Consider the following 26,261-nt stretch of genomic DNA (forward strand, 5'->3'; position numbering starts at 1 on the left):
AGGGAAGTGTATCTGTTCACTGAGAGATATTCACAGCTCCTGTTTCCCTTGCCCAAGAAGACCTTCTTAGGCTTCCCATCCTGCACAAACTCTATCCATTTCTTTGAGAATAGACGCTTTCCCTAAGAAACCTTTCTCTTACTCCAGCCCACCCTGACTGCACCCTTCCCGAAACTCCGATTATTCCATATAATTGGACTCCTGGTCAAGTCTTGCTGCTTGTGATTAGTCATCTCTCCAACAGACATAGGCTGCTGTCCTGCAAGGCCATCCTTCTCATCCCTTCTGTCCTTCCCAGCGCTTTGCCACTTGTTGGGCATAGGTTAGAATTCTACGAAACATGGAATAGCAACTTTTGTTTTCTTGCCCATTTTATTCCTTGAAAATTATAATTAAAGTTTTAGACCCAAGGGAAGATTTTCAGAGCTCAACAGTGTTGTCTGGTGTTGATATTTTGCTCCACAAGCAGCCCCTGGGAAACCAGATAGTTTCTCTTGCTCTGACAGCATCAGTGGGTTACACACTCTGATAAGCTAAGGGAAGCACAGCCCTGACTGTAAACAAATACCAGTGGGTGGTGATGGGAAAATGGAAAAAAATCGCCAGTAGGAGCCCCATGTGTGGGTTGATGGAAATGGTTACCCTTTCGCCCCCGTAACAATGATTAAAACCACATGAACTTAATGTGTTTAGTATTTCAATGAGCATTGATTTATTAAATAACCAGTTAACATATTTGATAATATAGCCCATTTTATTATTGAAAACATCTCGAACCAGACTTTGACTTAGGCTTATTTTATTGCAGAGAAAGGGATTTTTTTCTTTATGTGATTTCTGTACATTGTTTAGAAGAACGGCATATTTGATTGAATCTGGTTATTTTGTTAATTGAAAAATATCACACCAGATAAAGTCAATTATTAAATTCATCAGTAGGAATGACATTTGACTTAATTTTTTTTCTGTTACAGAAACTGCTGAAAATATAGGATTTGCTTGTGAACTGCTAACTGAAGACACCACTATCTGCTATGGGGAAGACATAAAGTAAGTAAAGGGCCTGCAGGATGAGAATATTTAGGACCTCATTTTTATAAAGACTAGGTGCAGTAAACACAGCAAATCTGGAGAAATTAGAGCTAGAGTGTCACTTCGGTTTCCTCACGTTTAAGTGAAGCAAGAGAACAGGCAGCTGTGAGTTATCATGGTTGTATCATGGCCTTATGTTGTCTGAAAACTTGGGGACTTTATTTGCCCTTCCTCGTGCCATTTTTCTCTGTTCCTTAGAAGTCCTCAGTGCTTGTCTGCTGATAAAGGAAGTGGGCCTGTGACATCACTCAAAATTAATGTGAATTATATTCATGTATTGTCTTTTCTAGAAATTTTACCTTTTGAAAGGAAAAATGGAAGAAACCCCCCCCCCCCACACACACACACACAATCCTGCCTGGAAGGAAATGTTTGGGTGGGTGACATCTGTAGTCTTGTCTAGATTGGGCAGGCTGGATATTTCCACGCTTAGCTTGTGCTGAAACACTTGTTTGCCCTAAGTCAGAGTTGCAGCAGATCTGGAAATGTGTAGGCAAAACGCCTGTCTTGTTATGAAGCAAAAATGTGCTGCTACACTGTTACCTGGATGTTTGCTGCTGGTTTGACCATTCCTTTTATCCCTCAAGAGGTTTCCTCTGACACCGCCCCCTGGCGGTCACAGGGCCAAATGAAGCTGTTAACAGATACACTTGCCTCTGCTGGTGAGATGATGGAGTTAATGATTGTTATTAGCCTTCTTTCTAATGATGATGATAGAACTTTTGCAAGTCCTTCCCGTGTATTAGGCACTCTGCTAAATTAGACAAAATCAATAGCCTTATAATCTAAATAGATCAAATCTGTTAGAATAGAGATACATAAACCATGCCTCTTTGTGCTTTTAGGTTTTGAAAAATAGCAATGGATCAATACATACTAATATGTTTACTTGTTTCTTGGTTTTAAGTAATTTAGTTAATTACCATACGGTTTTATTTCTTATAGATGGGGGACTCAAATTCCTTGTCTGTCTTTTGAAAGTGTTGAAAATTGAGCCCTGAGCTGGATTAGAAGATAAAATGTATACAAGTAGAAAATTTTATTATGCTCTTATCTCAGTTTACCTTTATAGAGAGATGAATCATCTTTCTAGATGATTCCTGAAAGGAAGATTCCTGTAGAAGGGTTTGAATGGGTAACTTCATATTTTTTCTCTTCCAGCCTTGTATTGATTTGTCTTGATGACTCTTTATTTTCAACTTGAAAATGCAAATTAAATTAATGTGGGTAAAGGATAGTAGACACCTAATCTTCTAGGGCAGAAGTTCTCAATCGGAGGCAATTTTGCCTTCTGTGAAACATCTGGCAATGTCTGGAGTCTTCTTTGGTTGTCACAATGCGGTAGGAGAGGTGCTATTGGCTTTTAGTGGGTAAAGGCCAGGGATGCCTCTAAACATCCTACAGTCCAATGGACAGACACAGACAACAAATAATTACCTGGCCCAAGACGTCAATAGGGTCAAGGTTGAGAAACTTGTTCTTGAGGGTGAAAAATAATGGCTGTGAGCGTGTAATGAAGAAAGCCTTGGGCTGAGAGTCTGGAGACCCAAGTCTTCATTCCAGTTTTCCCATCATTTCTGAGGGCCTTGATTCCCTTATTTGTAATGTGAAGGGATTGGCTAAGATATTTACAGTCCCTTCCACTCCAGATTCCCATGACTCATTTTTCTATCACATGAATATGTTATATGTGGTCTTCTCAATAATGTGTTGATATAAAGCATTGAGCATTTCTCAAGCAGACATAACTTTATGTGGAAATAAGCTTCTTTCTGCCAAACAGTAGCCTATAATACAGTAGGGTGCACCCCAGTATAATTCAGATTAAGGTTGTCTTTCTTCCGTTGCTTGTGAACACATTTTCCACCACACCTTCCTTTAGTGTTTTTGGCAAATAATGAAGCATCAAGTACATGGTGCCCCCATGGTGGAGAAATTAAGACTTAGTAAGATTATATGTTACCCATTAAAAAATGGGCAAAGGATTTGAGTAGACATTTCTCCAAGGAGGATATAGAAATGACCAAAAAGCATATGAAATGATGCTCAACATCACTAATAATTAGGGAAATACAAATTAAAACCACAATAGATACCACCTCACACCCTTTAGGATGGCTACTCTCAAAAAAAAAAACAAAAAAAAACACCAGAATGTAACAAGTGTGGACAATGAAATGAAGTAATTGGGAACCTTGTGCCCTGCTGGGGGAGTGTAAAGTGGTGCGGCCACGATGGAAAACAGTATGGTGGTTCCTCAAAAAAATGAGTTACCATATGATCCAGCAATCCCCCTTCTGGGTATAATCCCAAAAAACTGAAAGCAGGGACTTGAAGAGAATATTTGCACACCCATGTTCATAGCAGCATTATTCACAATTGCCAAGAGGTGGAAGCAAGCCCAGTGTCCACCGATGGGTGAAGGGATAAACGAAATGTGTTACATCCATACAATAGAATATTGTCCACCCTTCAAAAGGAAGTAAATTGTGACCCACGCTACACAGCAGGGATGAATCTTGAGGACATTATGCTAAGAGAAGTAAGCCAGTCACAAAAAGACAAGTACTGTCTGATTCCATCTATATATCTAGAGTGGTCAAATTCATACAAACAGAAAGTAGAGTATTGGGTACCAGGGACTGGAGAGAGGGGGAAATGAGGAGTTATTTCACAGAGTTTCAGTTTTGAAAGATGAAAAAATTCTGGAGGCTGGTTATACAACAATGTGAATATACTCAATAGTACTGAACTGTACACTTAGAAATAAAGATGAAAATTTTTAGGTTGTGTTTTTACCACAATTTAAAAAAGAGATTAAATGTCAAAATTTTCTCACAGTCCAGGGCCTATTCATGGCCTTGTACTTTAAACAGTTCAATTTCTTTTCTCCCAGTGCTCTTCTTAACACGAGGATGGAAAACCAGAGGAATAGAGGTGGAGTCTATGCAAAATTTGCACCCCCTGTGCACGAACCCTTTTTCCCTTCCGGCGGAAACCGGGCCTTAATCATCACTGGTTCTTGGTTGGTACGTATCATCAGTGTATCTGTGCCTTTGTCTCAAACTAAAGCAGTTCATTATGGACCCATTTGAGATGGTTTCCCATATTAACTGCCAATCTAAAAATCTCTTAGCCTATAAATGAAAGTTCAGTTTCCCAAGTTTTAAGACTTAACATTATATGATATATGAAAGGAATTATGCCCGACTGGTAACAGTGATTACACCTGGTTGATCGGTGAATGGATATTTTAAATTTTCTTTTTTGTATATTTTTGTATTTTCTAAATTTTTATAGTAAATATGTTTTACACTCAATGATATAACCCAAGAATGACCCTTCGCATCAGCAAAATGTTGAGAATGGTACCCTTGATACAAAAACGAAAATGCGTGTAATTCTTTCCCTCTCTGATTTCACAGAATGAAATTCTTCTCGAGAAAAAGACCAAGACAGGTAACATTCTAAAGCTGAAGTTCCCAAGGACAGAAGAAGAAAGACGAATTCGGACGCAAAGCAAAAGGAGGCTGGAAGCTAGAAAAGAACAGCGGCAGAAGAACTTTGTTGATCTGGCCTGCGAGTGCAGCGCTGTCATCTGCTGCCGGGTCACCCCCAAGCAGAAGGCCATGGTGGTAGACCTGGTGAAGAGGTATAAGAAAGCCATCACGCTGGCGATTGGAGACGGGGCCAACGACGTAAACATGATCAAAAGTGAGTCTTGTGCAGACAGCCAATGCAACTTGAATGGCTCGAGAAGAAATGGCAGGAACATTTCTGAGGGTAGTTGTTTCAGATTTCATTGCTTAGGCTTTCATAAAGCAGCTGTTTAATAAAGGCACTCCACCATGACTACAGCTGTGACCCAGCCCTCAAAAAATTTACAGTCACCTCAGTAGAGAGAAGGCATTACAGCGCTACTCACAGAATGCCACATGGAAGACGAGTTCCATATGGATGAATTTATCTTGTTTCCTTCTTTTACATGTGTTTAGTTTGGGGGAGTTTTTTCCTCTTCTTCTGCTTCTATATTTCTTGAATAAGTTCTGTTAAAAATTCTGCTGAGTTCGGTATACACTGTTGAACTTGGGTATTTGTTTTGAGACTATTGTTCTCCCTCCCCTAAGCACCTTTTTCTGGGGCTTCCTTATTGCCTTTGGTAAATCTATTAGAACGTCACCACCGGGAGACCTGGAGTGAGCTCAGAGTCACACATTTGGCATTGAAGCCAAGTTCCAACAGAGTCTCACCATCCTCCTAACCTCCCTAGAGACTTCCAAAGTTCCTTTTGCTGGTTGGAGGACACTAGGTCCCCACAAATGACAGGATTCAGTCCCAGCATGCAGAAATACAGTTGTACCTGGTGTCAAAGCAAGTGGAACCAAACCCTCTTAACACGTCTCAATCCTGGTCCTTTTTTATGCCTTATATAAGGAACATCTAATGAAAATTCCCAAACCAGGAGACCTGAATACTTGTCCTCATCCTGCTGCCAATATGCCATGTCAACCTGGGCTATGCTCATCTCAGAACAGGAAATTCTCTACAATATCACCTCCAGTTTTGTGATATTAAGATGAACTGTTTCATGACTACACATGTATACGCACGTCCTGTTGTGCTGGGTAACTTAAGGCAGAATGTATAACTAGTTCAGCCTATTTTGTAACTCACATATCTATCTTTCTTTTCTTAGAGTCTCTTCTCCTCCTTCTTGGTATATACTAAGAATATTCCAACTTTATCTTCCTCAACAGGAGTCCGCTGTATGATGATGTACGTCTCCTTGCTTTTTTATCATGTGTGTCTGTCGCCACTGGCAGTTTAATTCCTCTCCACTGTGTTTTGCATGCGCTTGTCCTACCATGCAAATGTCATTTCTTGCTCTGAATTAGATTTCTTTGTGGCCAGCTTTAGCTTAGTTTCCATTATATACCCTGAACAGTAGCGGTGCCAAAAGGGCAAGGAACTCAGACATTATTTTTATTGTTATAATGTAGACTTCTGGAAGTCTGGGGGGATTACCTTGCAAATTTACCATCTGGTTATATGACTTACACTTGAAAATGTTTTTTTCCTCTGAGTTCGCCAATTTATAGTGAAAGGACTCACAAAAAGTCAACAAAGATAACCTTACAGAGACTTGTTTTTCTTAAGTTGTCTTAAGAATTTTATTAAGCTCTGTCATAGGCAGGTGCTTTTATATATAATCTATGGAGCATCCATTTGGGACAAAAATCAAGGAAACTCTGAGGTCTTCTTGGAAGTCAGTAGCCTTACGCAAGTATTGTTAGTGCCTTTTTGTACTTTGAAAAAATTTTATCTCTTTCAACTGCATCAAGAACTACATACATAAAAAAACACACACCAAAAAAAACACACAAAAACTTGTTTATAAAGAAGTAGAGTGAAATGTAAATGTCAAGAAAAATCTGACCATTTGCTAACAAGTGTCATGGTCAGCAGTGCAGTCCAGTAGAAGTGGAGGGAATTGCAACCCACCACGGTTTTGCCCCTAGCAAGGATCCAAGGACTCTCACAGGCTGCCCTCTCCCTCTTTTGTGCCTAAAGATGTCTACTGGCTGATGGTTGTTGTTTTTTCTTGGCCTGAGGCCCTGAGAATGAACAAGCAGCATGAGGGAAATGAGGTAGAGGCAGACCGCCTTGAGGAAATGATTAGTTTGTTAAGGAATTATGAAGGAGCTCGCTGGTGAGGCATTTGAAACCACATTTGGAATTTCAGGAAAACCAGGTGCCTATATTTAGATTTTAGGGAAAAAACCAGTGTGGCCTTATGAAGCACATCTGTTCGTTGCCTGGAATCACCATGAATAATTTCCCATAGTGTCCTGGGTCTGCTCAGCAGAAAGGCTGGCTTGTATTCCAGGGCCTGTGGCAGGCATGGTAGGAAGGAGCAGTTTGGAGATCATCAGAAGTATTTGTGTGTTTTCAAAGAGGTCATAAATATTGAACGAGATGCAAGTCTATTTTTTAGAATTACAAAGTGTTACTGAACGCTTAGGTTTGGACAAGTCACTACATTTTGAATTTGCCAGACCTTGTGTTTCGCAAATGGGGTGGGATTTTTGGAGCTGCTTTTAGTTGGAAGCTCTGCTGAATTGGCAGTCACTTCTCAGGGTTTGAGTCATAGGACGTGTTCTCCAAACATATGTTCTCTAAATGATCTCATTATCTGTCTTCACTTTCATAACTTCTAAGACCGAGATAAAATTTGCAATTCTCTAAGCTGAATGTGATTTGACTTTTGGGAGAATGGAAAAGATTGTGACTTTCATTTTTATCCATTCTAGAAACCTTCCCCCAAGAAAAAAAAAATGTGTCTTGAGGTCATGGTAGGCCTTGAATAAGCCTTTGAAATTTTAATAGTGTCTTAGTTAAAACTTTTTTCTTTTTTTGGGGGGTGGTGGAAATATTGGGGAACAGTATGTTTTTCCAGGGCCCATCAGCTCCAAGTCATTGTCCTTCGATCTAGTTGTGGAGGGCACAGCTCAACTCCAAGTCCAGTCGCCGTTTTCAATCTTAGTTGCAGGGATCGCAGCCTACCATCCCATGCAGGAATTGAACCTGCAACCTTGTTGTTGAGAGCTTGCACTCTAACCAACTGAGCCATCCGGCCGCCTTTCTGGAAGCTCAGTGGCAGCTCATTGTCTTCAATCTAGTTGTGGAGGGCGCAGCTCACTGGCCCATGCGGGAATCAACCGGCAACCCTGTTGTTCAGAGCTCACGTTCTAACCTACTGAGCCACCCAGCCGCCCAGAACTCTTTTGATTATATGTGTTGAAGAACTAAAGTTAGCTTAAGACAAAAAGAAATTTATTTTAAAGGATACATAGATGTCTCAGGCTGCCCAAAAAGCGAGGCCTCAGAGGATACTGGAACCAGGACCTAGAGCTTCAACAGAAACCCAGTGTCTGTCTGTCTGTCTCTCCCTCTCTCTAGATTATTTCTCTGCACTTTATAACCCCTCAGAAAGAAATCTATCCATCCCACACCTCAGGAATTTATATGTTAAAGTTTCAAGCACAAACATACCCAAATCCTAATTCCAAATGCCAAGACAGACACTGATTGGCCCAGGTTGAGTTTTCTACCAATCAGGGCGCAGGACAGGAATCAGACACCCTGCAGTACTTTTAAGCAGGAAGTGATTAATACAGGGGACTGGATACTCATACACGCTCGGCTGGACTGCAGAAGCAGAATCTGGGCTGAGTGTCTAACATCTCGATCACTCACTAGCAGAGATTCTAGCTTTGAGGGTCTTCGGAAGAGCTTTTCACTTGAGAAGCCTTTGCAGGTGTCTGCCAACATCTGGCAGCTAGAAAATGGCATTTCTGTTGTAGAAATGCCAAAAAGGGAAGTGATGCTGGGCTTTAATTCACTTCTGCTTCCAAGCATCAAGTGGATCACAACAGTGGAACTTAACTCACAAAGAGAACCTAGCTGCAAGAGAGTATGGGCAATGCAGGGTTTTTATTTGCGGTCCCATGTCTCCAATTAGAACAGGGTGGAATGAAAGTTGAGAACCCGTTCTTAGTATCTACCATTGATTACGTATCTGCCCATGGCTGACTCAGTGTGGCCAGATGGGCATGGGCAGATTAGTATACCTGTGTGCCTGGGGCTCACCCTGTGGGTGGGAAGGATGGCTTATGAGCTGGCCAGATAATCCAAATAGAATCCTCACCCACCTGAGATCCTTTCACAAATATTTATGGTGGCCCAACCACATGTTTAGCAACTTTACCTCTGATTTTGAGTTGAGTTCAGAAGCTGCAGTGGGGGATGGTGAGCAAGAGTTTTCATTATTTATTGCTCTATGAATGTCTGTTTTTTGTTTTGCTATGGAAAGACGTTGTCATCTCAATGTTCTACCTTGTAATCGGCCTATGATTCACAGTATCTTCTCCCTCTGCCCCATAGCTGCCCACATTGGTGTTGGAATAAGTGGACAAGAAGGCATGCAAGCCGTCATGTCAAGTGACTATTCCTTTGCTCAGTTCAGATACCTGCAGAGATTGCTGTTGGTGCATGGCCGGTGGTCTTACATAAGGATGTGCAAATTCCTACGATACTTCTTTTATAAAAACTTTGCATTCACTCTGGTTCATTTCTGGTACTCCTTCTTCAATGGGTACTCTGCACAGGTAATGTCACATCACCATCATTATTTATTGGATTTGCAGTTTTGGTGTTCTCTTGATTGCTGAGGCACAGATTAAGATTATGGATTACTTTTCTAAAATGTTTCTGATGTTTTATAAGCTGGCGTTTTTCCCTGGTCTCTCGGGTTTTTGTTTGTGTCTCTGCCTTCACCTTAGATTTTCTTCTGAGTCACCTTGCCATGAAGAATAGTGATAAGAAATTGTTCAACTTTGAAGGCATAAAATTATACCGTGACCAAGGCTAAAGGCATAATATAAATTTTAGATAATCAATTATCATGTCTCCATTTGTTCTGGGGTTTTAGTTTTTGCTGAAACAGGCATGGTGGACATATGTGATATGTTAAAATCTTGACACAGCAGAAAATTATCATTAGAAAAAATGAACCTAAGTCAATGTCTGTGGTTGGCCAAACCTCTCTGATGCTATGCCACAGACAAATAGTTATCAGAGGGGCCTCAGAAACAGGGCCATGAGTGACCTTGAGCAGGGCCGGGGGCCTTTTTCCTATTTCCATGCTGGGCTGTATATAAGTGCTGGTGCTGAGTAAGCCCATTTCCTCCAGCCCACCCTGAGGACAGGTGTGTGCACAGCCTTAGTTACTCCTTTCAGAAGCACAGGTCTTACCTCTGGTCCAATTCTGTCTTACAAAATGTTTGAATGAAAATGCTAGACTTGCAAGATGAAAGAAAATTTAATGGTATCTATGCGCTTTTGGGCCAGTTGCATGTATTCAAATTCATTAATTAAGGGACATAAAAAGGATGAACACCGACTCAATTTCCAGCTTTATTCCAATAGAAGACTTTTTCCAAAAACTTTCTGGGGTACATCCCCCACTTACATAAGGGGAAATTTCATTTCTGCAGAATGGTGTTTGATTCTGCCCATTACACAGAAACAAACTCGTGCCTTCTGTAAGCGTACAGGAGGGGTGTTTACTCTGGCAGGAGAAGGCCCTGCTCAGCCTGGGGGACATCCCTGCTTTGAGAGCAGATGAATGCATGCCAACGATGTTTCTTGCTTGGTGACGCAGCCACTCTGTCATCTCCTCACAGATTGCATATGAAGACTGGTTCATCACCCTCTACAACGTGCTGTATTCCAGCTTGCCCGTGCTGCTCATGGGGCTGCTCGACCAGGTAGGAGGCCTGTGCTGACAGGGACACTCCGGACAGACTGAGCGTCTCGTGGAGTTCAAAGCAAATATTTAAATGCATTCCTTTGCTTTTCGTTTCGTCTGAGTGAGTCTCATTATAGGTCTGTTGTCTAGCAACAACAGTAAGTGCTGTGCTTCTTGTTTTGTAGTAACAGGATTTCTGTGCCTGGGTTGAATGCATTGACAAAAGTTTATCATCTTCCTTCTCGACACTAAGACTCTTGATAAGACACTTGACAGTAATTATAACTCACTCATTTTAAAAGTAAAGTATCTTAACCCTTTCCAAAACTTAGGTGTTTAATTCCCAAATTAGTCCACCTTCTATCTAGCAGTACTTCTGAGAAGGTGCTTTCATGCATAAAAAGAATAACTTGGAACTAACGCATCACCTTGTATGTGAACACACTTTCCCAAAGAATTAGGTAAAGAATTAAGTAAAGAATTAGGTAAAGAATTAGGTAAAGATAGCCTCCCTACATTTTTTGACATAACTTACTTGCTTTCTCTCCATAAATAGCAAAATAATACACTTCTCCCTAGTCCCTCTCTGATGAAATACTAAATAACGGTGGACTAAAGTAATGAGGTTGCCCTCCGTCCACTGAGACTGTTCAGGACTTATCTTGTTTGGCCTTTGCCTTCCTACAACTTAACAAGTCGAAACTCTTTGTGACATAAAAGTTATAACATTTCTCAGAGTTCTTTGATTCCTGATGGATGGTACACAGCTCTAATTGTGTTTTCCCCTTCAGGATGTGAGTGACAAACTGAGTCTGCGGTTCCCTGGGTTATACGTAGTGGGACAAAGAGACTTACTGTTCAACTATAAGAAATTCTTCATAAGCTTGCTGCATGGGATCTTAACATCGATGATTCTCTTCTTCATACCTCTTGGAGCTTACCTACAAACCATGGGACAGGATGGAGAGGCGCCGTCAGACTACCAATCTTTTGCTGTCACAATTGCCTCTGCTCTCGTGATAACAGTCAATTTCCAGGTATGTAGTTTAGTCACCTGTTTTCGGTATCTGTTGGTACCTGTGTTTCTGTACATAGGCCAGCGTGCACATCCACCTGGTACCCCCTCTCCCTCTAACTGAGCCTCTACCACTTTACAAAATATGAATGCTCTTTTTACCCCTTAAAAGCAAACATATTTCCTATTTCTTGCCTGAGCCAAGGATAGTTTCTGATTGTTCAGTATTCAAGCCAAATCATGCCTAAATTGCTGAATTCTATTTTCAGAATCCTTGAATCTTTTTATTTCTTGTTAACTGCCCAAAGTGAGTGCTCTGTTTTTCTCTGGTTTCCCAACAGATTGGCTTGGATACTTCTTATTGGACTTTTGTGAATGCTTTTTCAATTTTTGGAAGCATTGCACTATATTTTGGCATCATGTTTGACTTTCACAGTGCTGGAATACATGTTCTCTTTCCATCTGCATTTCAATTTACAGGTTGGTATATTCTAAATTCCAAAAATTAATGTACAGAAAAATATTCGAATCTGATATAACTTCTGGGTAAATAAAAACACAAACTGTAAATGATTGCTAGTGAATGTTAATATCCTGAGTGGAAAATGAATGGTGGTGGTGGGTTGGAATGGTGGTACCATTATGGGAGGAAAGCAAATTGAAACAAACTTAAGATATAATTGTGCATCTGTTAAGTTAGATAAAAGCTGCTCCCATCCACCCCCCACACACACACACCATAAAACCGAATATTGGTAGGTTATTGGTAAATTTAGAACACATGTTTGCTGGGAGCATTATAATATAGTTTAGTTGTTCTAAAACACTCTCTGGAAATACATAACTATAAAATTTTCTGTAAATTATTTCCACTTGGGGAAAATACTCTAAGATAACACACCAAATTTTGGAAAGGTAATCTATACAAAGATTGCACCACAACATTTCTAATTGTTTTTTAAAAATGGAAATAACCCAAAGACCCAATTAGCTAATCAATCTATGAATATACGATTAGCTAATCAAAGAATATCCAATTAGCTAATCAAATTATGAATCCTATATGATAGAATTCTAGAACTCAAAAGTGGGCTACATCATTGAAGATATGTATGCAGAGCAGTAAGTAAACTTATAAAAAACAAAATATATGACAAATTGACAAATGCTAGAATGAATTTGAGCTGATAAATATCATATTATAAATAAATATCATGAATTGGAATTTATGAACTTATTTTGAATAGAGTAGCTTGGATTCACAATGGGAAAAATAAATCCCCATAAACTTGTTTCCCTATAAAAGATTAGTTTTTGTTTTGTTTTTTACGACCAATTGTTGGGTTGTAAAAGACAGTTGCTATGGTAACCCTTTTCTTCTTGGGGTTGAGCTCATTTTTTTTATGATTGTGTTTTTCTTTACTGAGTCTGTTTTAAAATTTTGGTAGTCAGTGACTTAGACTATTCACATTGGGCATGGTGTTTAAACCCATACACATTTAGCAGTGTAAAAACAACATTTAAAAAATAAAGACCATTTTTAGAAACTTATAAGTACAGAAAATATTGTGACAAATTTGGCTCTAGTTTTAAAATTAAGTAGTATATATGATTACCTGATTGCATTATAGACTGAATTATTACTTCCTCTGACGTAAACTAGAAGCTGAATTGCAGTGGAAAACGCCTGGTTCTTGTCAGATGGATGTGGGTCTTAAAATTCAGGAGTTACCATAGCTAGTTCTCTTACCTTGTGCCAATAACTTCTTCATGACTCAATTTCCTTACATGGTCAAGAGGGTAATACTCTTCGCTCAGAACTGATAACATGGCACGATCTGTATTAAACACTTAGTACAAAGCCTATCACACAAATGGCAGTGCCAGTTGTTAATATTTGGAGTTTCAAACCAAAACTATAAATTGGAAAATGCTTTTATAAGTTCCTGATAAAATTCAGAAGTACAGATTGCCTCATTTTGCATTTTTAATCAATGCAATGTTAACCAATGCACTTTTATCCTTACTTGTTTGCTTGTGTATATTTGCCTTGTTCTAAAGAATTTACCTTCGAAATTTTGCTTTGCTTAATCCGATTTTAAAATGTTCATTTCTTGAGCAGTGAATGGGATGTTTTGGGAAGACAATCTAGTTGTAAAACTTTACCACAGATAATCCATTTATGGAATAGGAATATGCCCCTGGGATGAAAGGACCCCTATGATTCATTCTCCATGTTTCTTTCAGGCACAGCTTCAAATGCTCTAAGACAGCCATACATTTGGTTGACCATCATTTTGACTGTTGCAGTGTGCTTACTGCCCGTGGTTGCCATCCGTTTCTTGTCAATGACCATTTGGCCATCAGAAAGTGATAAGGTATAGAAAAAACAGTTCCTCTCCTAACTGGGAGCCCCTCACAAAAATAAAAAAAAGCATTTCCCAAAAGCAGCTTTCCTGCAAAATTCTAGGCTCTGGGGAAATTTGGTATGAACTTTTATGACTACTACTTTCTTTAATTCCATCTTGCAAATAAGTCCTTGGGGATTGTCATTTTTGTTTGCTTGCTGGTTATGACAAAAATGATCAAACGTAAAGAGGGAGAATAGTATAGAACCCCCATATATCTAGCCTCTCAATTTAACAATTACACTATTAACATTTTGCCATGCAAATAGTTTGGGGTTTTTTTCCCTTCATTTATGTCACTTCTTGTAGCAGGATCCTTTGAGATACAAATAACAGAAAGCTGTGGCTCAAAATGGTTCCATACTAATGTATCAATCACCTAAACTCACACAATAATTAGCAGGCTCTGTTGATGAGCAACTTAATGTCATCAAAAAGGGATGGGGTTCTTTCCATCTCTCCCCTCTGCTATCTTCATTATCAGCTTCATCTTGGTGCCCAGCAAGAGCTCTATGGCCGTTCCGGGCATCGCATCCTGACATGTCAATATCCATGGGAAGATAAAAGACTGATTCCATCGCTTTCCCTGATTCTATCGCTTTCCCTCATGAGCCTCAGAACTTTTCATGGAAGGGCCCAACACACTTCCATCCGGTCTCAAAAGCCAGAATTAGGTCGCATGCACATTCCTGGCCTAGTACCAGGCAAGGGAAATCTGTCAGTTCCAGGCCTGGGAGTGTGTCCACATCCTTGGGGGAATGTGGCAGTACGGAGGAGGAGTTACCTGAATACACTCAGGTTCCATCCATCAGAAAGGAGCGTAGATGCTACAGGGGCATCGTGCAGTATACCCGAGATCTCCCTTTTCCACTGATAAGTGTATGCAATAGCAACAAGGGACATTTTTCTCCTGAACTTGAACCATTCTGATTTAGGAATTGGAAAGAACACAAGCTTCCCCACTTTCTAGCTCCGAGACCCTCACGTATCCTGTCTATCTCCATTTCCTCCTCTATAAAGTGAGGCCGGTGATGCCCGCCTCCAAATGGTGTGGGAAAGCCTGGTATACGTGCCCCATGAATGTTTGCTCCTCTGCCGTCACAGACCTTCATTTCCATTCCCTCAGCCAGTTTTTAGCTCTGTCCCATCTCTCTCCCTTCTGTAGATTCAGAAGCATCGCAAGCGGTTAAAAGCAGAAGAGCAGTGGAAGCGAAGGCAGAACGTGTTCCGTCGTGGCGTGTCCTCGCGGCGCTCGGCCTACGCGTTCTCCCACCAGCGGGGCTATGCGGACCTCATCTCCACCGGACGCAGCATCCGCAAGAAGCGCGCTCCCCTGGATGCAATCATAGCCGATGGGACTGCGGAATACAGGCGAACTGTGGAGAGCTGATACCCTGGCCTCAAACGGGCCTGCAGCGAAACAATCACACAAAGGAAATGTCTATTTTTTTAATGAAACTCTCAGGTCTATTTTTTTAAAAAATTGAATTTGTCACAGGATGTTGAAGACATAACCTTGATTAACAAAGTTACTCCTTGGGTTGGACTATTAAGCAATAGCAAAGCCAAGAATACCTTTTTAAAAGTCCTGTTATTCAACTGTTCAATGTTCATGATGATTCAAAGGGAACATTTTAACCTAGTCTCCATCTAGGACAACAGGATTAGAAAATGTCTTATATTTCAATTCAAATGGTAGTACATTATAAAATCACAATTAGATTTTCCAGTCTGGGATCTGCAATGCAAATTTCCCAGAAGCTGCTTTTTCCCCTGTAGGCCACCTTTTAACAAAGATCTTTTGTTTATGATGGTAATGAGAAAAGATTCGTGAACATTTATCACCTGGAAGCTATGTAGTCCCATGGTTTTTTCAGAGTTGACAGTGGGCTACGTGATTCACATTCCCATATTGCTTTAATAATTCAGTTCAATCAAGGACTATTACTTCAGATTTCCTAAGTACAAGGTTTCAGTCTGTTTCGGTTTACTATGAGGTTAAAATAGCACATTACATACGTTTACTCTAACTCTCGAATATTATTTTAGCCACTTCCCTGTAGCTGCAGGTGAGTTTATTCCCTACTTTCATTAAAAATGCATTTAAGTATTTATGGGCTTTTTAAAAAAAGTTTTTAAAAACTGAGGATATCAGTGATAAATTGCAGAATATTTTGCAAAGCTTTCTTTTGAAAAGCAAACTTTGTGCCTGCCTATGTGTAAAGTATTTTATAAGGGACTCGAACAGAGACCTCACTTTTCCTCACTTGTGCTATGCCTTGCGGAAAAACTGTTTGTTGGCAGCCACATTTCTAAGACTGAGGCAGAAGTTATTTTTCCAGAGGCTTTTCTCATTCTGTGTCTTTCACACAGTTTCCATATTTCAGTGAAGATATAGAAGTGTTTTCAGTAACTCTTTTCTTTACCATTAGGCTGTGAACGTTCACAATATCTGTCCTATTGAATTCCTATGAGGAAATCTCAGCATGTACATAGTTCATTTTCTAGGTATGATAAAAGAATGTATGGCTCTTTATGGACACAAATTTCTGAAAGTTTACAACTTTATCTTGTAAATAAGAAGAATTGTAAGTTGTTTTTGTGTGTAAAGAAAATTTAGCTTGTGTAATTCTGTCAGTTTCAGATTTCTCTCCCGTTTTGCGAATTGTGGGAAAGGTCGACAATGCAAATGTGTCAAAGACTTACATTGCTGGGTGCAATATTAATAATTTTAAAATGCAAATTGCTTTCGATAAATTATTTCTACATTCTATAAATCTGAGATTTAATGTATATTTTTGTTTAAAAAATAAATGCTTTAGTAAAATCTTTGGAAAGTATAATCTTTTAAAATATAAGTTGGGTTATTTATTCTTTTATTTTAGAGTTGTATATATGACATAGGAATCTAGGCCTGCAGGGTTTCTAAAGGAATTTAGGAGTCCTCTGGTGGTGAGAAATAAAGTTAGGGGCAGGGTACTCTGTGTCAGGGGAGAAATGACTGGGAAAAGGTGGTCAGACTTCAAAGGCCGGTGATATGGATTTATAGTTGGTAAGATCGATTGTGTCCAGGAAGAGTGCATCTTAGGGTACTTACATAGATAAGGGACAATTTTTCCAAATGACCTCAATTTTTTGGAACAAGACTAAGAACAAAGGTAACCCTTGACCAACAGTAGGGGCTGGGAAGTGAGCACATAAGTCTAGAAGTACATGGTGAGAACTAGCAGGAAAAGGGACAAAAGGGAATTGGCAAGGAAAGGGAAGGGCAAGAAAGCAGGTGAGGAGGAGGTGACAGACAGATCCGAGGCTTCAGGTTGGGGGAGAGCCGAGTCTGCTGACTTGTAGGCAAGACAGACTGTCAGCTCCTGGAGAGTAAGGGAGATGAGACTATGCCACAGAGAAGGTCATTCTCTGTAGGAAGACTGCAACAGGGGTCTTCGTCACCACAATTAGCAGCTGGTGATGAGACAGTATCAGTCTGGGTGGGAAACAGTAACGCCTTCCCTTGCTATTCCACAGTTGACAGCCTGCTTCTGGAGAATTTCATGTCTACATCGGGGCAATCCCTTCAAACTGGGGGAGGACAGATTAGAAGTGGTATGAGAAAAACTTCTCAGCAGACCTGGGAGATAGTGTATAGAAAAAACATTAAAGGCCACTTTTTTTTTTTTCCTGGGAGGTACTAATATATGTAAATTGTGTGAGAAGTAAATGTTTTTAACCAAAGAGCACCACCTAACGGTTCTTACTGAGATTCAGTACCCAAAACAGTCTGTTCAGTAACGATCTCCAGGGGGATAAAATGGTTCCTAAGAGATTCCAATGTGACAGCAAAACATACTCTAATGGAATCTAAATACATTCTAACAGTTGGTGCCTTTCTGTGATGTGAATAAAGCTTAGGAAAATTGAAAGACAGCTCCAAAGAGTCCTGTCAGGATCTGTTAGGAAGTTATGGCTGCCATAAATACAAAAAGGCCTGTTAAAACACTGAAAGGGAAACAAAGAATATCAGGGAAAAGGGGAAGTTGGGACCTTTAACCATAAACACTGTAAAAATGACCTTCTTGACTGGAATAGAGATTTTGCTAAAGAGATAAATGGCCAATAAGCACATGAAAACATGCTCACCATCACTAGTCATTAGGGAAATGCAACAACCACAATGAGATTCCACTTCACACCCACTAGGATGACTATATATTAGGTTGGTGCAAAAGTAATTGTGGTTTTTGCAATTATTTTTAACTTTTTAAATCACAATTACTTTTGCACCAACCTAGTAGATTTTTTTTTTTTTTAAAGTAACAAGTGTTGGCAAGGATGTGAAGAAATTGGAACCCTTAAACATTGCTATTGGGAATGTAAAATGGTATAGCCACTGTGGAAAACAGTTTGACAGTTAAACAATGACCATATGACCCAGTAAAATCGGATATATCCAAATTGAAAACATGTACTCAGACACATACTTGTACACAAATATTTATAGCAGCACTATTCACAAGAGCCAAAAGGTGGAACCCAAATGTCCACCAACAAATGAATGGATAAAATGTGGTGTGTACCTATAATGGAATATTACTTAGCCATAAAAAGGAAGCCAGTTCAAGATGACAATTTAGGAAGATCCTGAACTCACCTCCTCCCATTGACACACCAAATCTACAGCTACAAATAGAAAAGGGACGCATATGTAACACTAAAAAGTTATTCTTACATATATTGACATTTTAACCCTGAAAATTTCAATTTCTAATGAAAACTAAGAAGTAAGCAATTAGTATTCATTAGCTTGGCAGATTTATGAAGACCTAACCTCTAAAAATATATTTCATAGACATCAAAGTCAATTATTAACATGGACCTATTTTTGTAAAACCCAGGCAAAATAGAGACATGTCTGTTCTACTTAAACCAAAAATGTTAAGCTAGCTTCTATTACTAAAGAATAATCATATGAACTTGAAAAGCATTTGAGTTAGTATCTATATTTCTGAGAATTTTAGAATACCCAGTTCTTACAAGTGCTTGCCTTTGAATTTTAACAATACCATCTGGAGTTACAGAATTATCTCACATTTACAACATACATATATAGACACAGACAGACAGAAACAGAGACCTTTTAGCCATGAGAAAAACTTTATGAAAGAACAGTTGGATAAAATTTTGCGCTGGAGGCAGTTACAATTTATATCTGTCCTTGACAAGTCAAGTTCTAAATGACCTTCCCCCTTATAACATAAGGGCAGCCATTTTTAATATCTCAAAGAATTGGGCTGACAACTAAACGACATCATAGGTTAATCTATTTATCTAAATCCTCTTTTTGAAGCTTCAAGAGACCAATTAAATATGATTTCCACTCATTCTGCCCAATTTTATAACTAGCTTTGTCAAACTGTGTGTGCAAAACTTAGTTTACAAGTATCAAAAGATCCTCACCTTAGCTATCTTAGTATCTATGGGAGGCTGTCCTGCGGCTTGTTGGCCTCGGGGGCATGATTTCCCCTGTTCAATTAGCTTTTCTTTTGAGATTTGTAGAGTCTGAACAAACTTCTAGGGAAAACCAGCCTGTATGTGCACATCTTCAGACCATCCAAATGTAGTAAATATCCCTATAAGACTGCTTTGCACCTTCGGAAATTTTCCTCTAGCAACTCCACAACGATTCTTAGTCACCTAACAATATCCAAGCAAGAGCCAGCAAGAGATTACCAGATATCACCGGAACCATGACCCTTTCCAAGGCATGGGCCCCTGTCTCGGGGTGAACCCATTCCAGGATGCACTGCCCTTCTCCCCGGGGCTCCCACTAGCTTTTACAGAATCAGCTGTGTTACCACACTGGACATGTCACGGCACCAGTCTCCACCACTCCAGAATCTGAAACAACTGTCATCTCCCCATTGGCTATTCGTATTGGGGAAGCAAGTATACTTTCTCTTTCAGAGCTAAAGAGAGTTCAGTCTCTCATTTAACCAGCAAAGATTTTGTTCAGACTCTCAGTAAGCAATCTAATTAAAAAGCCCAAATCAAAAGCAGCAAAACATTCTTTTTTTTTTCCTTTCCCTGGGTTATCTCAACACTTCTCCACTTTGAAGATTTTCTAACAACAGCTCAAATAATGTCAAGGCCTGCTACTTAAAGCAAGGAGACCTGGAATTCCGAGAGACGACTCACCCAAATTCACGTGATCCCAAGTGGGGAGCCACTGGAGCACAGTGGGCCCCTACTGGTACCGGGTCCACAGGGTGGTCCTAAGTGGGCTTCTTCAGAATTCTTCTGTACCACACCACGTAACTGTAATAAGTAACAAATAACATCATTATATAATGACAAAGGGTTCAATCCATCAAGACGATATGACAACTACATATTTAAGCACTCAATTATTGGAGTACCTAAATATATAAAGCAAAAAGTAACAGAGCTAAAAGGAGAAATAAACAGCTATACAATAGTTGGAGACTTTAATACCCCACTCTCAACAATGGACAGATCATCCAGACATAGAATCAATAAGGAAACAGCAGATTTGAACAATATGAACCAAATGGACCCACAGATACATAGAGAACATTCTATTCAACAGCAGAGCACACAAGCTTTTCAAACACACATGGAACATTTTTCTGGAATAGATCATATGTTAGGCCACAAACCAAGTCTTAGCAAATTCAAGGAGACTGAAGTCATACCCTCTATTTTTTCTGACCATAGTGGTATAAAACTAGAAATCAGTAACAGGAGGAAAACTGGAAAATTCACGAATACATGGAAATTAAACACAACCCTCAACAATCAACGGATTGAAGAAGAAATTAAAGAGAAGGAGGAGTATCTTGAGACAAATGAAAATGGAAACATAACATATCAAAACTTATGGGATGCAGCAAACGTACTTCTAAGAGGGAAGTTCACAGCAATAAATGCCTACAATCATTATCAGGAAAGATCTCAACAGCTCTAAGCCTCAAGGAACTAGAAAAAGAGGAACAAGCCAAGCCCCAAGTGAGGAAAAGGAAATAAGAAGGATTAGAGGAGAAATAAATGAAATAGAGAACAGGAAAAATAAATAGAAATTAACAAAACAAAGAAAGAGTTGATTCTCTGGAAAGATAAATAAAATTATAACAAACTTTTAGCTAGACTGTGAACAAAAAAGAGTTCTATGGAAAGGAACCTCACAGGCTGAGCTTGTAACTGCATAATTCATTTCTTTAGCATGCATTCTGCTTTAATCCAAGCGAGCTTTGTTTAGCCTGATAGAACTATGACTAGCTCACATTCTTTCCACCAGATCCTCCTGTCTATACATATATTGTATGTCCATTCTTTATGTCCATTCTTTTTCATCATTAAGCTCTTAGGACACTAGGTTGTGGTCAGGGTCAAACTCACTTAAGAATCAAGCTTCAGGCTTATCAACCATGGACAAGATACAATAACCAAACCTCAAACTAGGGTAAAGTTTTGGTCAAAGATAAAACCTTGGTCCCAGTTATGTTTCAGCTCCGGACTCATGAAAGCGGAACTGCCCCAAGGACTGCATCCCCTGGATACCTGATAACAGGATCAACTGCCCCCTGCCTTAGCCCCAACCAATCAGTAGAGCCCACTGCCCCAGCTCCCATAGCGACCACGATTAATGATGTTCCCCTTATGTAACCCAGCCACTAGAGGCCACCAGGGAGCCAGGCTTCGGAGAGTACTAGCTCGCCTGTGTCTCCCGGCTTGGTGCCAATTCCTTAAATACACTTTTACTTGCTTTGCTGCAGTCCTGCCGTATCTTGTTTGGCTTGTATGCCCACCCGGCAAGCAGACCCCTTGAGTCTTCAGTAACAATCTGATCATATGTTCCTAACAGGGCAGATCATGGTCGGTAGTTATGTCCCAGGCACATAACTTCTTTAGTAAAAGGCTACCATCTCTGCTTCCTGTTCATGGTTATAGACTGAGAGCAGTGTGTTTTGTTGGGCCATCCATATGCAAACACTTTTTCTTTGCCCTAAAAAGAGTCTAGGTAACATCTTAAGGTCATGTCAAAGAAGGGGAAGTTCCAATAGAATTTGAGAGAATGTTCCAGATTCAAAGACCAGTACAGATTTGCCTCTACGCTGTCCAATCAATTATCAGCTAAGATGACCTCTGTAGCAGAATGCATGGGAAGAAATCACTGTTTTTCAATTATCAATAATTTATCCTCAAAAACTTGAATAAAATCACAATGTAGCTGCTTACAATAAATGTAAGAGGAAGGGAAATTCCAACATGGAGAGAAATCCAAGCCAGCCGACCAAGTATGGTGCTTAAAAACCTAGGACGCTCCTGCCAAATTCAGGATATGGGTTACTCACTCCAGATAACCTGTTTATGACCTCCAGATTTCGGGGTGGGGAGGGAGTGAAGGGGTTGGGTTGAGACTGGGGGTTGGGGAGTGGGGTCCACCAGCAGCCCACAGCACTTTGGTTGAAGGCTTAAAGCTTTGAAGCTTTCATTCATGTAGGATCATGGAACAAAAGAATAACAGTGGTTAACTATTAATACCATTATATCCTAATTCAGAAAAGCTCACTAGAAGCCAAACACACACTAGGCATTTTGTATATTTTATTTCATATCAACCTCACAGCAACCTTTCCAGAGACGGATTATCATTTTACAGTAGGAAACTCTGTGGCTCAGAGAGGTTAAGGAACCTGGCCAGGCCACCCAGGCAGGCAGTAAGAGCCCTGTGTGTCCTATGGTAATATACAGGCATACCTTGGAGACATTGTGGGTTCGGTTCCAGGCCACTGCAATACAGTGAAGACCACAATACAGCCAGTCGTAATCTTTTTGTGGGCAGAGGGTCTTGCCTTCAATTTGTTAAAAAAAAACAACGCATCATCTGTGGAGCACAATTAATCTAAGCGCAGCCCCAGGCTGCACAGTTAGCATTATTCACTCTTCTTAAAGGGGGAGCATCTAGCGGAACTTGAACATGGCATTCATTTTTTTTTTTTTAATTAAAGTTTATTGGGGTGACAATTGTTAGTAAAGTTACATAGATTTCAGGTGTACAACTCTGTAATACATCATCTATGACTCCCATTGTGTGTTCACCACCCAGTCAGTTCTCCTTCCATCACCATATATTCGATCCCCCTTACCCTCATCTCCCACCCCCCTCCCCCCTACCCTCTGGCAACCACTAAACTATTGTCTGTGTCTGTGAGTTTTTGTTTCTCATTTGTTTGTCTTGTTCTTTTGTTGTTTTTGGTGTATATATCACATATCAGTGAAATCATATGGTTCTCTGCTTTTCCTGTCTGACTTACTTCACTTAGCATTATACTCTCAAGATCCATCCAAGTTGTCAAAAATGGTCCTATTTCATCTTTTCTTACAGCCATTTTTATTTTTTTTAGGGAGAGATTCCTGATAAAGTGCTTACAGGTAAGCAGTTCACAAACATAAAGGAGCCTGGGAATCACTGAAATAAATTAACGATCAAACCTAAGCGCTTAGATTTAACTCGACAACAAAAAAGAAAGTTACGTTTCCAGTTTCTTAAATTAATAGTTACATAGTAACTATGAGTCCAACTTTCTCTTTGCAGTTTCAAGCTGGGTTTAAATATTACTGACATTTCCGAATTGCTGGACGGATTCACCAATTAAGAGATTAGAGAAAATGGGCCTCCCCCAAGCGGGCCCCCATTCCCGGCCCTGGGATGAGGAAAGGAGCCCTAGAGCCACTTACAGAGATTGTTTTGAGGAGCAAATCATTGAGTGCATGAGAAAGCTCTAAAGACGTCTGTGGATTTGCTCGGAGATAGTGCCCGGAAACAGTGCTCCAGTGACAAGCACGAGCCCAGGATTTCCCTCCACACCTGCAAGGGGACCGCGGAGCGGCGAAAGCAGAACTAGGGGAAGCAAGTTGCCCGGAGACAACGTGGCGGCGCTGGCATCAAGTACCCTGAGCTCCAGCCGGCTGCTGCTAAGGTGGCCCGTAGAGGTCAATACAATATTAGGCCGGCGATTCGCGTCTGGCGCCTGAAGGCGAGAAAGGGTCGTCACCCGGGAGGTTGGGACAACGCGGAGTGGGCGCAGAGGCGCAACATCCAGGACGGCGAGAAAAGGCAGCCTGGAGTTGGTCAGAGCCAGAGGAGGAGAAAGAAGAGCAGTGCCACGCATTCAATTCATTCCATTTATCATTCATTCATGAGCACCAACAAACTTCAGTTTGTTCTTGGAAGTGACCCTTTGGCGACACTGTGAGTAAAGTTATGCTTCGGGAGGGAGGTCTGCCTAAGATAGTTACCAACCCCTTGCTGAGTGCCAGGGTCTGTGCTAAATGCCCTGGAAGGATGCCAGGAAAGCATCTTACCTACTGTGGAAGAAAAAGGGCCCAGATACTAAACCTGACGAGATCAGGGGAGGCCTGCATGGCAGGCCCTATAAACTCAGGGACCAAAATTAACCACACAGAATGGCCTGAACATAAAAATTCCTAACTAAAAGTAGGCCATGGCCGGTAGTCACATCCTTGGCCTGTAGCTTCCTTGGCAAAGGTCAATCTTTACCTTACGTGAGCCTGTCTGTTATCTTTTTGCATCTAAGATAACATGCCCTTGGAATGTCAGAGTAATCCCTCTTCCCGGACGCCCAGGGTACAACCCATCACGTCAGAGAAGGAAACTACAGGACCCCTCCTTGTTGTTCTTGTCCTTTGATTACCATCTCTGTGCTGTAAAATGCTACTAACTATCCTGTACCCACCAGTGTAAAAGAAGTACCTGTTGCTCCAATTTACTTTTTGTGTAATCCCAGAGTTTTCCCGCTTTGCTTTCTCCCACCCACTTAATCTACCACCAATGGATTTCATGTAACCCTCCTCCTCTGATTCTAATGTATAAAATAAGTTACAAAACTGCCATCTTCCAGAGCATTTTCTCAATCTGTTGAGATTTTGCTTCCCTGCAATTGTCATTCAGTTTGGGTCAGATAAACTTTTAGAAGCTTTCTCTTAGGCTGGATGTTTTTTCATTGACACTACAATCTAGTGGTGACAAGTAAGGGCCACCGACCAGACACAATGAACACTGGCAAATACAGTGCTACTGTGGGCAGATAAGAGAATGCCCCTGGGAAAGGGGAGGTGCGACCTGACCACTTTATTTTTATTACTAGGGTAGAGACTGAGGGTAGTGGGTAGAGGGGGTGGGTCTGCAGAAGCTGTGTTCCCTTCTCCCCCTACCCATTTCCTGTGGTCTCCACTGGTATTAGGAGACGTGTAGTCTTTCCTTTGTGTGATGAACAGTAAAGATTCTTGCCTAGTAGCTTCAGCATAGGTTGTTGACATCTCAGTTATTTCATGGAAATGAAAATACCTGGAGACTTCTTTGAAACCAACAAACATACCCCCAAAATAATAATATGCATTCCACTATGGGGGAAATTGCACCCTACATTGGCTACTGTTTTAAGGCATATGTGGCACCCTTGCAGAGTGTCATAACTGACCCCTATGAGGCCACTCAGCTATTTTTACACCAGCTGCTTTTGGGTAATGGGGCATGTATCAGTCTACTATTGCCACAATAGAGGTGTGTAACAAAATGTTCCAAAACGTAGAGGCAACACAGCAATCATTTATTCTCACTCATGCATCTAGGGGTCAGATAATCTGGGCTGAGTTCAGCTGGCTTTGCTCCAAGCTGCAGATTCTCACTTTCCTTGGACGAGTGGGCCAGCTGGGCCATGTTCTTCTTGTGATGATGGCAGAAGGAAGAAAACAAGCTCAACTGTACCAGCGTAGGTGAAATCTTGGCTTGTATCACATATCCCACGGTCAAAGAAAATCCACATGGCCAAAACCAACATAAATGAAGCAGGGAAGTATATTTCTCCCATGTAGGAAGGGGGAGGGGAGCATGTGTGAGTATTTTAAACAATCATTAAAATAAAGCTCATGGTTAGACCAGTGAACTCCACAAATTTGAGCCCATCCTCACTAAAAATGTGTTCCCTGGTTAGAAAAGATGTTATGCGCCATAGAGATGGATACAGCATTCTGTAAATTCACAGGTGTTGGTGCTGCAAGCGGGGAGGGCACATTTCTATGTGGACTATTCAGACAGGTTAGTAAGTATGGTTGCTAGGTAGACGGGGGGTTGGGGGGGCGGTGCCCTGGTGGAATAAACAAAAAAGCAGCCATATCCTGAAACTCCAAGACCTGGAATGTCTCCTTCACTCCAGGACAGAGACATAAGAATATGCCTTAAGGTTAATAGATAATCTCAAATCCCTTCTGGCTGGATAAAGGAGCAGATCTCATAGATAGGAATGGGTTGGTTCATTAATCCCTTCAGGATGAGCAAACAGCAGAAAACCTAATAGATGAGTTCTATTAGAAGGCTCCAGCCCCCTTCCCCAAGCAGGAA

At 40.6% G+C, this 26,261-nt stretch overlaps 1 protein-coding gene and 1 long non-coding RNA gene across 3 annotated transcripts in view; one reads left to right on the plus strand and one right to left on the minus strand.

Moving 5' to 3' along the window:
* The window catches only part of ATP8B1 (ATPase phospholipid transporting 8B1), a 114,314-nt gene extending 97,658 nt beyond the window's left edge, over positions 1-16,656 (plus strand). For both annotated transcript variants that reach the window (XM_074339910.1, XM_074339911.1), the window contains exons 20-28: positions 975-1,050; positions 3,989-4,121; positions 4,518-4,806; positions 9,037-9,260; positions 10,338-10,421; positions 11,194-11,439; positions 11,759-11,897; positions 13,665-13,795; positions 14,991-16,656. In XM_074339910.1, the coding sequence (XP_074196011.1) occupies positions 975-1,050; positions 3,989-4,121; positions 4,518-4,806; positions 9,037-9,260; positions 10,338-10,421; positions 11,194-11,439; positions 11,759-11,897; positions 13,665-13,795; positions 14,991-15,215 (1,547 nt within the window). In that variant the 3' untranslated portion in view covers positions 15,216-16,656. The remainder of the gene's footprint in view (positions 1-974; positions 1,051-3,988; positions 4,122-4,517; positions 4,807-9,036; positions 9,261-10,337; positions 10,422-11,193; positions 11,440-11,758; positions 11,898-13,664; positions 13,796-14,990) is intronic.
* On the minus strand, positions 15,097-23,798 carry LOC141573134 (uncharacterized). The gene is made up of 4 exons (XR_012498737.1): positions 23,579-23,798; positions 22,598-22,692; positions 20,015-20,134; positions 15,097-15,235 (listed from the first exon to the last, which is right to left on the minus strand). It is a non-coding gene; the product is annotated as an uncharacterized LOC141573134 (long non-coding RNA).
* Positions 23,799-26,261: the final 2,463 nt, after the last annotated feature.

The sequence above is a fragment of the Rhinolophus sinicus genome, linkage group LG09, assembly GCF_036562045.2.
Source record: "Rhinolophus sinicus isolate RSC01 linkage group LG09, ASM3656204v1, whole genome shotgun sequence".
NCBI classification, from domain to species: domain Eukaryota; kingdom Metazoa; phylum Chordata; class Mammalia; order Chiroptera; family Rhinolophidae; genus Rhinolophus; species Rhinolophus sinicus.